General features: G+C 42.2%; 1 protein-coding gene across 3 annotated transcripts in view; it reads right to left on the reverse strand.

Annotated features, from left to right (window-relative positions):
• GAK (cyclin G associated kinase) overlaps positions 1 to 16,980 on the reverse strand; it is a 124,463-nt gene that overhangs the window by 24,805 nt on the left and 82,678 nt on the right. For 2 of the 3 annotated variants that reach the window (XM_090038963.1, XM_090038965.1), the window contains 5 exons: positions 16,042 to 16,159; positions 8,545 to 8,624; positions 7,763 to 7,956; positions 6,045 to 6,203; positions 4,328 to 4,810 (listed from right to left, as the gene is read on the reverse strand). In XM_090038963.1, coding sequence (XP_089895089.1) covers positions 4,328 to 4,810; positions 6,045 to 6,203; positions 7,763 to 7,956; positions 8,545 to 8,624; positions 16,042 to 16,159 — 1,034 coding nt within the window. The remainder of the gene's footprint in view (positions 1 to 4,327; positions 4,811 to 6,044; positions 6,204 to 7,762; positions 7,957 to 8,544; positions 8,625 to 16,041; positions 16,160 to 16,980) is intronic. The other variant, XM_090038964.1, reaches the window with a different exon arrangement.

Consider the following 16,980-nt stretch of genomic DNA (forward strand, 5'->3'; position numbering starts at 1 on the left):
AGTCAGTGGAAGCATTCCTGGAACTGATCAGAAGCACCACACTACTCTTTCCTTCTTTTTCTGAAATAGCTATAAACTCAAGTACATCAGCATAAGAATTTATTAGCATTTTTCACTTAAATAGATCAACATCAAAGCTTTTCATCCACATTTTCTGGCTTTTAAGTATTTAAACCAAATGGTTTAATCAATGTCTCATCATCAACATACAACACCACTGACTGACTCACTACTGAAAAACTGAAAGAATACAGAAATAAAGGCCTAACATTACAACAAGGTTGGAAAAATTCTACACTCCATGTCAGGAACCTTTCAGTACAGAGGTGCTCAAACCCCAGCCTGCAGGGCCAGATTCAGCTTGTGAAACCATGCCAGATTTGGCCCACATGGGTCCCCATGGGTCTGAAAAGTAGGCAACAGGGAAGCAGTAGCAGCAATTGCCACTTCCCTGCTGCCAAAACTGTGGCAGGACATGTGGGGATCCCTATAGGCTAGATCAGCATGTAGGTGACCCAGGGTCTGACCCAGGCACACAAGGGCTGGCTGGAGGCAACACAGGGCCCAGATCCAGTGGCAGAGGGCTAGGAGAGGTAAGGTCCCAATCCAGCAGCACAGGGACAATCCTGGTGCGTGGCAACCCTCAATCTGGCCCGTGGCACTAAAAAGTCACCACTGATCTAGTAAATCCTAGTCCTCTTGAAAAAGATGAATGGAACATCTACTACAATAAAAGCTGGTTACGAAACTCACCAGCTGACAATGTTTTGCATAGTCTAATAGTATGTCTGTTCAGCTTGATTTTAATAGATGCTGAATGGTAAAGATCAAGATGTAACAACTAGCCAAAGTCACATCCAGCCAAAGTATTTTAAGTTTTAGATGAATAACATCTAGCATCCTTTTAATGCTATGTTAGTGACACTGCCAGGGGATCTTGTCAGAAGGAAGAATGACTAAGCAAGTGCAAGACGCACAGTAAGAAGTCAGCCATTTTTAACCAAAACTCCTCCATACTCTGGAAGAAAGCATCTCTTCTGGCAACATACAAGTTCTAGATGCCTAGATCAAGAGAAGCATAATATCTTTAAAAAACCCTTTTGATTCTTGCATACGGGACAACAAGATTTCATTTTTGGTATTAATATTTTAAGCACAGTAAAATTTTGCGAACTAAAGTTATATTTCCAAATTCTAACTGTATGGAAAAAAGCATTGCCAGTGTCATATTTTTAATAGCTTAAAAAATAAATAAAGCTCCCTTCCCTGTAAAACTTGAACCATGTTATAAAGCTATTAAATGATACAAAGCAACTAATCCAGTCACAGGAAACAGCCAACATGTAGTAAAGTGTTTGTTTACATTGGTAAAAGAAACAATGCAAGGAAGGGGGGGTACCCAGGGGACCCACTGGGGGGCTTAGGCATCTCCATACTAATGCTAGGAGCATAGGGAACAAGCAGGAGGAGCTCACTCCTGCTTGCAAACAGACTTTGACCTGGTTGGGTTAACAGAAACTTGGTGAGACCCTACCCACGGTAGGGTTATAGGTTGTACAGATGAGCCAGAGTGGGGGGGGGGGGGGGGAAAAAGTGGCAAGGGGCATCGCTCTCTATGTTAAGAAGCAATACACATTTTCAATAGTCAAGATGGAATTGGAAGAGGGGCAAATTGAGGTACTGCAGGTCAGAATACAAGGGGGTTGGGGGGAAAGGGACTTGGTAGTGGGGGTATTAGACAACCACACCAGGAGGATGAGTCAGACCTGGAATTCTCAAGGCAGTTCTCAGAGGCTGTACGCTCGAGACATGGGTGTCATGGGCGACCTAAACTACCCTGACATCTGCCAGGAGGAGCAATCAGCTAGATCTGCCTGTTCACATAGGTGAAGGTCCTGTATGCTGGCTAGGAACCTAATGCAGGAGGTATACGGTCCCACTAGGGGAAATGCCTTACTGGACTTAGTGCTTGCTACAGGAGAAGACCTGGTAGGTGATCTGCAGTTACAGGGTAACCTAGAGGATAGCAACCACCAATTGTTAGAATTCACTGTGGTGAAAGGTGAGAAATATAACTAATAGGACAGAAGTGCTAGACTTCAGAAAGGCTAACTGCAATGAGCTCAGGAGATTAGTAAACAAGGCACTGAAGGGCAAGAGTATTGGTGAAATGGAAGTCCAGGAAGGGTGGGCGTACAAGGGAATGATACTTTAGGAACAAAAGGGGACCATCCCAGTGTGCATAAAGGGAGGCAAGAGCCAATAAACCCTCTTGGCTGACCAAGGAAATCCTAGAGAGCTGGGGAGGGAGAGAGGCCTAGAGACTGTGAAAGCAGAGGGTAGCCACCAAGGAGGAGTATGCCTGCTTGGCTTGCACTTGTAAAGAATCAGGAAGGCCAAAGCAGAAATGGAACTGAGGCTGGCAACAAAAATTAAAAGACAACAAAAAGTCCTTTAGGTACATAGGGAGCAAAAAAAAGGTGCATGGCAACATAAGACCCCTACAGAACAGACTAGGGCAATTTGTAACAGATAGGAGGGACAAAGCTGAGCTCCTAAACGAGTTCTTTGCATCTGTATTCCTGAACACAGATAAAGACATATCTCCTAAAAAGGCTATAGACAGGTACAGGAAGGACTCCAACCCACCAACAGTTAGCACTGACCGAGTGAAGAGGCATTTGGAGGGGCTGGACATGTTTAAGTCAGCAGGCCCAGATGACTGTCAACTGAGGGTGCGGAAGAAATTAACCAGTAACCAGCAGGACCACTGACATGGTTGTTTGAGTACTCATGGTGCTCAGGATGGGTACCAGAGGACTGGAAAAGGGCCAATATGGTCCCTATTTTCAAGGGGAAGGGAGAAAGGATGATCCAGGCAACTATAGGCCAGTTAGCCTCACTTCTATCCTTGGGAAAACCTTTGAAAAAAAATTAAGGATCACACCTGTGGGAGTCCAGTAGGAAAAACACTGCCAAAGGGCAACCTGCATGGCTTCATATCAGGTAGATCCTGCCTGACTAACCTTTGTGACCTGGTCATAAAAAGAAAAAAATGCTTGGATACAGGAGTTGAGGTAGATGTCATCTACTTTTATTTATTACTTGGATTTTCAAAAGGCATTTGATGCATTGTTGCATCCCATTCTTATAAATAAAGTAAGTGGTTGTGATGTAGATTACTACATGGTCAGGTTGGTTGGAGAATTGGCTTATGGGGCACGCACAGAGGGTGGTGGTGGACGGGTCATTTTTGTCCTGGAAAAAGCTGGCAATGGAGATCCCCAGGGTTCAGTCCTTGGACCAGTGCTGTTCAATATCTTAATCAGTGACTTGGATGAAAGAATGGAAAGCACTCTGTCCAAATTTGCAGATGATGCCAAATTATGGGGCAAAGTAAATACACTGGAGGGCAGGGAGCAGATTCAGGCAGATATGGACAGGTTGGGAATGTGAGCAGAACAGAATACGTTGCAGTTTAACAACGGTAAGTGCAGAGTGCTGCATCTACGGAGAAAGAATCACCAATGCACCTACAGGCTGGGAGGTGACTTTCTTAGCAGCTCACCAGCAGAAAGGGATCTCGGAGTCATAGTAGACTCCAAAATGAACATGAGTCAATGTGACAAAGTGATAAGTAAAGCCATCTGCACTCTCATGCATTAGAAAGTGCATCAAGAGCAAGTCTAAGGAGGTATTTCCCCTCTATGCAGCATTGGTAAGACCACAGCTGAAATATCATGTCTAGTTCAGGGCACCACACTTCAAGAAGAATGTGAATAACCTTGAGAGGGTCCAGAGGAGGGCTACTCATATGGTTATGGGCCTACAGGTAAGATCCTACAAGGAGAGACTGAAGGACCTGAATGTCTTCAGCCTCCACAAAAAGGTAGAGAGGGGATTTTGTGGCAGTCTACAAATTCATGGGGGTGAGGGGGGGGCCCACAGCAAGGAACAGGGGATACTCTGTTTACAAGGGCACCCAGATTTAGATTAGACATTAGGAAAAATTTCTTTACAGTGAGGGTTGCCAAAATCTAAAATGGGCTTTCAACAGAAGTGGTGCTCTCCCCCACCTGGGAGGTCTTTAAAAAAAAAAAGGAGACTAGACAAGCACCTAGATCGGGTCACCTGACCCTAGCACTCTTTCCTGCCCAGAACAGGGGCTCGGACTGGATCTACTGAGGTACCTTCTGACCCTAAAAAAAAAAAAAAAAAAAAATCTATGAAATCTATGAATAGGCTAAACAAATTCCACTTATAGATTCTGGTGCCAGACTGCCATACATCTATGAGGTTAAAAAAAAGTGCGCGTTATATTACATACCTGCAGAAGACGCCACCGCTGTTGAAGATGTACTCTGGGCACTGACAGAGGAATGAGACTGACCGCTGAAAAAGAAGTCTTCCCCTTGTCCCAGAAGGTCCCCAGTAGGTTCTTCCGAAGCCTGAGATGTGCTATCCACCAACAAATTGTTCAGTAGGTCTGCATTGCTAGATGAAGAGTTCATCTCCGAGGCAGGAGGATTCTGTTCTTGGGGAACATCAGAGTCTAGCCCTAATAAATCCACTTTCTCTTCTGGAAGAGATTCTTGCGGTTGGGCAGGTGGAGATTCAAAACTGGCTTCAAAAAGTAAATCTTCTCTTGAAGTGGGTTTTTCTTTCTCTTCAGCTAACTCCACCATCCCTTCATTAGGAACCGTAGCAAACTCATCATCCGAAGGCTCACTCTCATCCCTGTCATCAGTTAGTCCCAGATGACTGTCTTTGGATAAGTGGTCCTTGATTCCAGTCTCTGAACTTTTTCCTTCTGATGAAGAAAAAAAAAAAAAAGGCTGATATTTTCTAAAATCATTTTAAGAGAGCAGAACTCTTCTGCTTGGCCAAGAAATAACTAGGCTCAAATGTGAGTTAGGGCTTCAAACAAAATTCCTTGCACAAAAAGACCAGAAGAGACATGGATGGAGAGGGAACAAACACTAGATAGCCTTGCCTACAAGTCACTGGGGGAGAAGGGGAAGGACAGATGGGACATGCCAAATTCTTTCAGTTTTGCCCTATGACTGCTGTTGCTGGACATCTGCCACAAATGCCACCTGAACTATCCACCTCCTTCAGCTGTCAAAGGCATAGACTCCTTTTGCCATAAGCAAACCTAAGGTAGCAGCAAAACTGACTGCCAAGAACAGATGGATCAGAAGCATGGCTATAAAGGATAGTCCCCATCATCTACAACATATAACTAATAGCACCACACAAAAGTTAAACTTCTCTGTTGAATAAAAGAATGGAAGTGAGATGCTGCAGCCTTGTCTACACTACTGCCAGGTGGCAAACAAGACAGGGTTGCCCAGAAGCTGTCCCTACAGGACTCTGACAGATCCCAACTGGGTAGGCTGTCAGGCAGCCAGTTGCTCTCCCAGGGAAGAAGGCAGGCAGGCAAACCAAGCACTCTAGGATAGTGGGGGGGTCTCTACACCTGATCACATGCTAAATTTATCCCAGAGAGAAAATGAAGTTGCTGTTCAAAACAGCAATTTGTCATGCATCCAACATGCATGTCAAATCAGTCAGTTAAGTACAAAAAGCAAAACATGAACATATGACCAGTTCCTTTTTATGGCATTAGAACAATTGATATGGTGGGACAAATATAATACCTGCCAGGGCCCTATGAATGCAACATTTCAGTCCCAGAGTTTTGGACATTGCCTGCTTGCTCCACTCGTAAGACAGCTCCAAGAAAGGCTGCAGCAGAATGACTAAAGCTGAGACTTTTAGAATCAACATCCAAACAGCAAAGAGGAGAGCGCCTCGAATGTCTCATCTGTCACACACAGCAAGCCACCAGTACTTTATCTAGTGATCTCTAATGAAGCTGAGCAATTGATTTTTACAAGCCTGGAAAGCTCTCTTATTTTAAAATGATTATTTTATGATCAAATCCTAAGCAATTAAGATCTATCCTTCGTAAGGGACCTGGGAACAATCTTTGGACAGCAGCTGATGTGTTGTACAGGAAATAAAGAGGTAGCTTTAACTACCTTGCCAGTCCAAAGTGTGGAAGAAGTTATTTGTCTCAGTGCTGCTGCTGTGTGAAGAGTCTGGCTCCGTAGATACATTTTCTGAAGACTGTTCCAATTTGGATACTTCTGCTTCATACTGTGCTGTTGAACCTGGTTGTCTAGGTAGCTCAGGTTTACCTATTAGGTGGAATTTCAAGCCAAGAATCTCAGACAAACTGCCAACATCAAATTAGCTTAGACTGTGACAAACTTTGCATGCAATATTTGGCAATGGACTCAAGCATCTATGAAGTAACTGTTTGCCTCTAAAGAACAATTCTTCATAGGAATAACCTACATAGCAATCAAGAAATAAAATACAAGAAAGATATCAAACTTATTCCCATAGAGTTGTGTCTGGTTTTATATTTAAAATTGATTTAAACCAGTTTAAAGTAAAGTAATTTCCTTTTTGTTTTAGGTTATTAGTTGGTTATTAAAGGCATACTGGTACTATACTGAATAGATTAAAAACAGTAAGGAAATTTAATTTACAGAGCACAATTCATTCACTCAGTGTTCCTCCTTCCATAATACGACAGCCAAAAAAAAAAAAAAAAAAAAATGCATCACAGGATAAAAATTTGTTAGTTGCTTGTTAGTTTGTTAGACCATAAAGGTACTACTGAGAACCACCATCCAGGAAGGAGGTAAACCAACAACACTGTAATAAGATGGCTGGAGATACCGTCTTCCAAGTGTCTCACTGACTAATGGCAAACACTGAACTAAAGGGTATTTTACAGAAGTAGTTGGAATGGGCTTAACAGCAGGTATACAACCTCACATAAAACAAGGACTCTGCACCAACTGGAGGAGTAAGAATGCAATTCGGTTTAAAGTATGGCCATTTCTTCCCTAAATCAGACAAAAACTGGGTTCATCCTGGGGATTAAGTTAAGTATTTTATGCTCCAAATGACATGTGTTGAGAAAATCTGCAAAACTCAGTTTGACCGTAAGTAACATTAGTAAACCTTAAGGCCATAACTAGAGTTCAATATAAAATGTAGGACATAGCAACAAGGATTAAAAAAAAAAAAAAAAAAAAAAAAATCACATACAACCATAGCAAAAATATGCCCATCTAAGAAGATAAACAAAAAGGGCAGAAGTGACCTTGATTCAGCATGAACGTGAAAAAAGGCAGATTTAGAATTCTTTAAAAAAAGCCTCAAAAATGGCTTTATTTGTAGTGTGTAGGCATGTAAGAGGATTTGACTTCATTGTAACTGCAATGCTGGCAAGACTCTAGTTACAAATCATAGAAATTAAGGGCTGCAAGGGACCTCAAAAGATCATCTGATGAAAGTATGAAATAAATTAAGAAACACACAGAAAATAGCACACAAAAAGAAAGTACAGATAGACAATACCAGACAGAGCTCCTGCAAATGTCAGGAACAAGAAAATTAGGGAACAAAGCAAGAAATAAATTTAGAGAGATACCTTGGACAGCAATGGAAATTAAGTGAATTAGAAGAAAGAAAAATTAAGCATGACACTCCTAAACTAAGGAAAGTCTTGATAAATATAACATGTGTAAAAAGGGGCCATTTATGTAAAATGCCAGAATCCATTAAAATGAAGCAATTAAAAAAAAAAAAAAAGAAGAAAAAGAAAAAGCTCAGCCAATTAGTAGAGGGAACAGAAGTTTTTCCTATGATTAGCAAGAGATAGCTTAGAGGGACACTTTACCAAATTTCGATAAAATCTCTTGTTGTTCCTCCCGGCTGGAGAAAAGGATCTTTGGATTGAGTCCCTTTATGTTCAAGTTATCCCATGGTGCTCGTTCACTACTAGGTCTGTCCTTAGGCTCCACCTCCACTTCCAGATTCACTTGAAATAAGTCTGGGTACTTCTCTTGAATGTCACAAGCATCCAAATCATACCTGTAAAACAAACTGTAGGTTAACTGGGTTTCCTGCCACACTTTTAGCTCCTCTTTCCTTGGAGTCTCAAACCAGCAGAGACTCCCTATGCCTGAAAAAGGGCAATTGCATCCGAAAACTTGCCAAGAACATTTTTTCAACTACTCAGTTGGTCTAATAAAAGTTACCACATCTACTCAAAAGTACCTTGCCTGCAAATGTAAGTTAAAGAACTTTCACAGCAATTATTCAGATCAATTTGGTTAATCCCACTGCCTTCAGAAAAATAATTTCAAGTAACTAGCAGTTCTGTGGGATTGGTTGGTAAAGCTGAAAACCAACTGCTCTCATTTTTTTCTTCCTCCTAATTTTAAAAGGGTATTTTGTTCATTTCACAGGTTATTAGAAGGGAAAATGACAACATTATCAAGAGGTGTTAATTCAAATAAAAGCACAAAAGGTAGAACTCACTTTGTTAAAATGAATGCTATTCATTTGCTACATTAATCAAACATGTCCCTTCACTATCTAAATCTGGTATTTGGCACAGTAAGTAATTCTGAAAGCAAAAAACGTTTGCTAGTTGTGTTCAACAGAGTATCGACCTACTTGGCAAATTTCACTGTGGTGGCATTTCGAGGCACAAAACCTGTATGGAACTGAATCTGGAACATCTTCATTGAAGCCATCTATAGCAGGAAAAATAATACAGGAAAGTAAGTGGCTTAAAACACAGTAAAGTATTTTACATTCTTTTTAGTAGACCTTCTACATATTGAACCATGCCCATTTTACTTTCATTGCAACTTTTTCCTGGGTTGACAGGTGCAGCTGGGGAGAGAACTGGACCATTTTTATATTTCAAATAAAGTATCTTTGCGGTTATAACAGATATGCACAAGACTTGATTCTGATCTCATTTGTGGCAGTATAAATAGGGAACAACTTGATCAAGAGCTGTTGGAGCTCTCGGACCCAATTTTAAACAGTACAATCTCAAGATGTGTGTCAAAGCATTTATCAGAATAGTAAACACTTGAGAAAATTATTTCTAGTGCTGAGGAAGAACGGTCTAAACAGAGCTAGACAGTTTCTGTTTTATCCTCGTAAAAAGGAAAGACTGCCACAGCTCTAGCATTCAACAAGGATGACTGGGAAAGAAAAAAAAAAACTCCCCCACACTCCAGTTTATGTGCCATGCATGTAGCATGCAAGGGGTTCTATCCGCTTCCTCTGCAATCTTTTTCTTGGTCATGTCACGCTGGCCAACATAATAGTGGTTTTAAACTAATTCATCTATCTGTCCAATTTTTCCAACTCTTTCTTCTGCTTTACTTTTCTATGCCCAGTTGGCATAGCACAGACTTCAGAAGATGCTACCACAGAAATACAGAAAAGATATCAGTACAGCTTCTTGTAGTGTATGCTGCCAACAGCAGTGATTTGACAAGTCTGATGCCCAGAGGCTTAAATTGCCATGCATCTATGGGGAGCAGACAACTCAACCTCTCTAATGAAGAGTGATACAACAATACGGTACAGACAAATGTCTTTTTTTTTTTTTTTTTTTTTAAAGTAGCTAAAAAGTAGAGAAGAAGGAGGGAGGACTGCTGCTTGGGATAACAGAGAATGTTATAATCTGTTACTTCTGTATGATCCTGTAGCAGTACCAGTTAGCTAAATCACTCTAAAAACCCCTGAGTGAATCAGGGTTCAAGTGGGAACATTTTTACTATAGAATCATGCAGACAAGAGTTGTCAGCTAGCTTATATCAGCATCCATCAATATATTTACAATCATTAGGTCTGTCTATATCAAGGTGGGCAAAATACGATCCACCAGGCCATTCTATGCAGCCCACAGGACCCATAAAAAGATTAGAAAAATATTTATCTGCTCCTGGCTGCCTGTCAAAGATGACAGGAACCAGGAGCAGTAGGATCCTGCAGCAGCAAGCAGGAGCCCAGCCCTGTCCCCAGCCATTTCATTGCCCCCACATTGCTCTAGCACCACATGGCTCCTGGCTGCATCCCTGGAACAGGAGCACGGGGCCATGGAACAACAGAAAGATAATCGATCTATTGTAGGGTGTCCCACACATATCACCCCCCCAACCTTGCAAAGCCATACATGCAGACCCCCAAACCCACACAATCACCAGCCACATACCCCCCCACACCCATCCCCCCCAAACCCCTACCCAACTACACCCCACATATCCACACATACCCCCCCACACCTCCCGCACCTATCCACCCCCCCCCCAGACACCCCAACATACCCACAGGCTCCCCACAATATACAAGAGTAAGACTTCATTTTAAGCTATTATATACAATCACCTCTATGTAAACCCAGAAACATATGTAAACCAGTACAAAAATATTTTTAAAAATGAAATTAATGAATATTTTAAAGTGTTTGGTTTTTAGAGCATCTTTTGGTATTTTTCTGGTTCCAAGAGGCTAAAACCCCTTGCTGAACAGAGTACTTTTGGGGGCAAGGGGAGGGACTTCTGGTGGCAAAGATTGGGGTTAGGGGGCAGGACTTCCAATCCCAAGATGGCCACCAGGGTGCAGGGCACCTGTCAAGGGGCAGAGCTACCCATGCAGCCCTGACAGCTTGCCAAAACTTGTTAAGAGACCCTCTACCCAATATAAAATTGCCTGGCCCTGGTCTATACTTTGTGTTTACAGTGGCACACTCTAGCAGCATTAAAATCCACTTCATCAAGGTGTCTAAGGTAAGCCAACAAGCTTGCTCTATTACTGTACGGAATTACACCAAAATAAACTCCCTAGGCTTCAAATAGGACTAACTTGGACATTTGGACCAAGTGACAGCAATATTTACTCTGCATATAACTAGACTAGTGCCTGGGAAATGAAACAGCAATTTACCCCTTCAGATAAGAGATTAAAAAAATCATAATTTAAAAACAGGAATACTTAACATTAACTGACAAAATTTGTATTTTTTCCCCCCCTCAAAAGTAGATTTTTACTACAACAGGGCCCATTGCACCCATATTGGAGGCCTAAATAAGGGAACCTATACATATGCTTTGGGGGGGGGGGGGGGAGCATTTTAAATTAGAGCAGCTATCAGGAGCCACTCTAATTAAAACACCTGCAGCCTCTGGTGTATTCAGTGTTCCATGTTTCAAAATGGCAGTAGGGATGCTTTAACTAAAGCTTGTTCAATGAGCCTTAAAGTGTACCCACTGCCATTCTGAAATGTGGGGATGCTGAATACATGAGATGCTGCAGCGTGCTGGAGCATTCCGAGTAGATTAAGTCTGTTCCAATGCATACTAAATCAGAATATTTAGGAGCTAGGGGTGCACTGATAGAGATTTTGGGAGCCGATAACAATAGCTAGTTTTTAAGGAGGCGTATCAGCTGATAGCGATCTAATTTCCAACACAGCTGCATCCAGCTGGTAAGTCAGTTGTGGTGGAAGGGGGAGGGGGTGCAGATCAATGCCCCCTGCAGTGAAGGAGGGGGAAGGGGCAGGCATGGGAAGGAACCACAATTCCGGGGGGGGGGCAGCTCCCACCACTGCTTGCACTCTGGAAGGGCATGGAGGGGGCATGTGCCCCTAGATCTGTGCTGGGCAGGGCAGACAAGCTGCAGCTGAAGGCTGGAGCCAGAGCTGCGCTGGGCTCTTCTCGGTGGGGGATAGGTTTGGGGAAGGGACTGCAGCCACTCCAAAAAAAATTTTGCCGTAGCTCTGTTCCCAGTGTCAACACCACCCACCTGGCAGAGTCCCAGGCTCTTGGTGTGTAGGTGGAAGCGGGGCATTGAGCCAGGGCTGCGCCAGGTGGGCAGCATCAACGCTGGAAGCAGAGATGCAACAAAATTTGGGGTGGCTGCAGTCCCATTGGTAGCTCCTACCCCAGCCCAGCCCTCACTAAGAAGAGCTTGGCGCAGCCCCAGCTCCAGCCCGCCTGCCCTCCCTGCCCAGATCTGGGGGCACCTGTTCCCCCTTGCCTTCCCAGGGTGCAAGCAGTGATGGAAGCCCTCTTCCCTACCATGAGCCTCAGCTGTCCCACACCCTGCCCTACTCCAGCTGGGCACCACCTGCCCCTGCCCCCTCCCTCACCCTGGGAGGCACTGATCTGCTCCCCACCACACCTCTTCTCTCCCCTCCCACCACAATGGACTTACTAGCTGCATGCAGCTCTCCACACTGCTGGGCTCTGTGCCTCACTGCCCAAGTACTGCACTGCAGCTGCACATTCATGAGCATTTAAATCAGCCAAATTATCAGCGGCATTGGGCTGATTTCCGATACAGCCAATTTTCTTTATATCAGTACCGATCTGATAGCGAACCAATGCATCGGTGCACCTCTAGTAGGAGTACATGTAAAAAGTGCCCTAAAATTATATATTGACATACCAAGTGGATTTTTTTGGTCCATTTGAAGGTGGGGATTAGTTGCCATAATTTCTCACTAACCAAATACAAATGCGGGATTAAAAATTCAAGGAAATGTATGCTGCTTTAAAATTGTAGAAAAACTTAATAGGATTGCCAACAACTAGATGAAGAACAAAAGTTAGCCAAAGCTCAGTATTTCTAATTACGTATTTTCCTCCCTAATGAGCTGAACTAAAACTATACAGCTCTGATTTCTAGTAGTTACCAGAAAAGATTGTTAAAACAATCCATCGTTCAGTGTAGTGATATTTAATGCATGCTGGAATAATTAGTCTAAATTAGCCTGTACTTTAAGGAGGCCATGTTACAGGTGCAGGAAGAAGTTACCAAAGTGCAATGGAAGAATGAGAAATGCAGCAGACCAGCCTGGTCTTAAGAAAAAAGAAGGAGAAACTCAGTGATATTAAGAGAGTAAATGCAAAAATTAAAAATCACACAGGCGTGCAGGGAAAAGTTAGGAAGGCCAAGGCATGATTTGAGTACTTCTAACTGGCAAGGGACATTAAAAAGGCAATAAAAAGGGATTCTGCAAGTACATAAAGAGTAAGAGTAATACCAAACAAGCCATAGGTTCCTTATGGAGTGGAGAAGGCAATCTATTATGGACGATACAGAAAGTGCTGAATCATTTAATGCCTTTTTTTTTACTTCAGCTTTTCATGAATAGAAGTAGCTACTAAATGATGAGTACAGTTGGCAGCAGAGACAGGGAAGGAGTCAGAACAGGTTAAGTACTACTTAGAGAAACTAGATATATTCAAATTGGCAGGGCCATATGGGATGAACCCAAGGGTACTGAAGGAATCGGCTAAGAAACTGCTGAGCCATTGGCTATCCTCTTTGAGAACTCATGGAAGTTGGGTGAGGTCCTAGATTATTGGAAAAGGCCAAATATAGTATTTATCTTTAAGAAACGGAAGGAGGAGGAATCCTTCATGCTAGTCAGCCTGACCTCAATACCTATAAAGATCATGAAGCAGGTTCTCCCCACAAACTAATAATTAAAAAAAAAAAATTGGAAAAAGCCTAGAGGGGAAACACGGTGATCAGGAACAGCCAGTATGAATTCACTGAGAGCAAGTTATGCCTGGCCAACCTGGTATCTTTCTGTGATAGAAAGATGATGGGATCTGTGGATGGGGCAGAAGTAGATGCAAGAGACTTTGACTTTAGCAAGGCTTCTGACACCTTCTCCACAACAAATCTCATGAATAAGATAATGAAATACAGACAAAAAAAAAAAAAAAAAAAAACACTGTAAGGTGCACACATAATTGGTTGGAGCATCATGCTCAACAGGTAGTCAAATGGCATCAAGGGAGAGTCCCCAGGGGTCTGCCCCAAGTCCAGTATTATTCAAATCGCCTTCATCAATTATATGGATTGAATGTACACTTCACTGAACTTGCTGTCTGCAAATTTTGTGGAGCTGCAGACACTGGAAGGTAGGGCTAGGATCCAAAATTTCATGGATAGCCTGGAGAAGTGGTCCGCAATCAATCACATGAAAAGCAACAAGTACAAATGCAAAGTCTGCCCCTTGGGACATAACTGCATACACAAATGCAGATTGAAGAATGACTGGCCAAGCTGCAGAACTGCAGAGAAGGACCTGGGAGTTATAGCAGTCCATAAACTGAATGAGACAACATTCCATGCTTGTTGCAATAAAAGCCAATAGCATGCTGAGCTATATTAACAGGAATATCACCTGCAAATCAAGGGAAGTGATTCTTCTACTTCATTTGTCACCGGTGAGGCCTCAGCTGGAGTAGTATGTCCAGTTTTGGTCACCACACTTCAGGAAGGAGGTGGACAGATTGGAAAGAGTCTAGCAGAGTGACAAAAATGAGTAGAGGCCTGAAAAAACGTGACTTATGATGGGCTGAAAGAACACGGGTTTTTCAGTCATCTGCAGAAGGGGGGTGGGGATTTGATAGCCTTCAAATACCTGAAGGGAGGTTACAAATAAGATTTAGAGAAAGACTTCTTTTTGGCCATAGGTGATAGAACCAGGAGCAGTGGTTTCAAGCTGCAGCAGAGGAAATTAAGATTGTAGATTAGAAGGAACTTTCTGGCTATAGAGGGTGGTCAAGCACAAAACACACTACCAAAAGAAATGGTGAACTTTCTACCCCTGAACATTTTCAAGAGCAGGCTAGGCAGACACTAAGTTGGGGACAATTATGCTTTGAGCAGAGTGCTGGACTAGATGAACCTGCCAGCCCTACTTCCCTGTGACCCTAAATTTTCTTGCAAAAAAGTACATTAGGTGTTATGTAGAGGTGTCTGATCAAGTTACTGAACTAAATCCAGGTCTGCTACTTAAAACAAGGGATTCAGATTTGGCATCCAAACATTCTTGGGGTTGGAAAACACTTAGGTTCCATGAACACATGGAAAATGTTGTGTGTAAAACACAGGTAAAAGGTATTAGTCATTAACTTAATATCCAATTCTCATCCCTTCCCCAGAAGGTTAACTTTTTAGTTTCCTAATGCTCAGACAATTTCTTGCCATTTACCAAAGTGAGGCATATAAAACCAAGCTTGGCTTATATATTTTCTCTTTCTGAAAATATCATCTAAGCAAGAATTCTATTCCACACCTAAGAAACCAGAAAGAGAAACTTCACAGGTACTGAATTAAGTATACAGTAGACTAAAACAGTATTAAAAACTTCGGAAAGTTAGCTTCTGCCAGGCTTTTATCCTTTGCATTTGCCTGCCAAAACAGTGGTTCAAAGCTCTTCATTAATTATCGGTATATTGTAAATAAGCATACCAAAAGTTACACTTCATATTAATACACTCCATTATATTTTAGAGACCTCCCTCACTCTGTTGTCCAGACCTTACTCTGGTTATGCAGCAGCAAAGAAAGATCTTATGAACATGTGACACTGTCCTAACAAATTTGGCTTTCATAGCCCACAAAGTGTTTCTCCCTTTCAACCAAAAAAAAAAGAGCAAAGTACCACAATGAAAGTCTTGGAAAAAATAAACCGAGTTTCTGAAGGCATGACAATACTTTATAGACCTGTGATATCTCTTAGTTAGCCAGTGCTAGACAGTTAGAAAAGGCACTGTTAAAAGATACTATTTTAGGGATTTATTCCTGATAATTTGATGCACTAAGAGGAGTCTAATATATTGTAGTTTGCCTTTTAGAGATGAAAAAAAGTTGATGAATTTATTTTGTGAGAAGGGGAAGAGTAAGATAAAGACCTCTGTTAAACATGTACTTGTGATTTTTCTTTTCCTTCTAAAAGTAAAAGAGTATGGTAAAACTCCATGGAAAAACTAGGTGGAAAGGTTCCCAGCAACAATACCAGGGATAATTATCTTCTGTTGAAATACCTACTTAATTAAATTCCTACTAAACTGTACACCCCTTGACAGCCCACTGTCCAGGAGTTGCCTGGAAAGAGACAGGCTGATGAATTGTCTTGCACAAACCCCCCCGCCACCCTTTTTTTTTTTTTTTTGGGGGGGGGGGGGCGGTGAGGTCACAAGGAAGGAAGGAAGGATAAAAATGAATTAAACAATTTAACTTAAAGTTTTTATCATTAAGTGTTTAACAGTGACGACAGACAGAGACCATAGCAACCAATCTGTAACATGAAAAGCCAGCACATGACATGATTAAGTTTATCATTACCTTTGCTTGGAGTCTGCCTCCTAAGGTTGACCTGGCATGATAGATCACAATGAGAATATCTCCCTGCACTGTTATCCCCAAGGGGATTACCGCTTTGCCATCTTCAGTTTTAAACTCTCTAAAGAAAAACAACAATTTATATTTTTTGAAAACTTTTGGTTCCTTTATTTTGTTTAGTTTGGTTTCTTTAAGTGATTCTGTCAACTCACAAATATTACTACGTATTTTCCCCAAAAAACCTGTCTTCTGAGACTACTGTTCAGTGACAAAAATGAGTTGCTTCTTCTCTTGACCTCTTTGGAAAGCTCTCCCCATATACTGCAGCTAGGTGAACCCCAATTTTTGTCCTTATTTTTAAACTACTGGAAGCAGGCCAAAAACCCAAAAATGTCATTCGAGTCTCTGAATATCAGTTGGGGACTTTAGGTTATTAGAGCACTTTGTTATTGGTGGTAACTCTCTCTTCCTGTCAACATCCCAGACTTCTCCCATAAGTACATCAATAACATTTTAGCACTAAAAATACCAAGACAAGAAATTCTAGTCAATTCAGCAGGATCAAACGATAAGGAGTGCTGCCTAATAAGGCTGTGCAAAGCTTCAGTCCCCGATTCAATACAGTGGAGATTCAGCCTGATTTGGTGGCCGAATCTCCAAATCTGAATCGAATAAGGAGACCCTTTAATTTCTCTGAATCGAATCAGAACCCTCCGAATCGACTGAGATTCAGCGATTTTGATATAGATGCAGGTGTAAACGTTTTTTCTTCATACCTCGAGGTAGCAGGTGGCTCGTGAATGCTGCAATGCTGGGGTGGATGGAGCATCCCACAGGAGCACGGGGGGGCTCCCCAGCATGCTCGGCAGAACTTCTGGTCCACTGGGAAGTGTGCTGGGGCCCCCCCATGGCTCAGTGACTGGTGCCTCCTGGGTCTGGGGG

This window comes from Crocodylus siamensis, chromosome 3, assembly GCF_052110815.1.
Source record: "Crocodylus siamensis isolate JL-2025a chromosome 3, ASM5211081v1, whole genome shotgun sequence".
NCBI lineage: Eukaryota > Metazoa > Chordata > Crocodylia > Crocodylidae > Crocodylus > Crocodylus siamensis.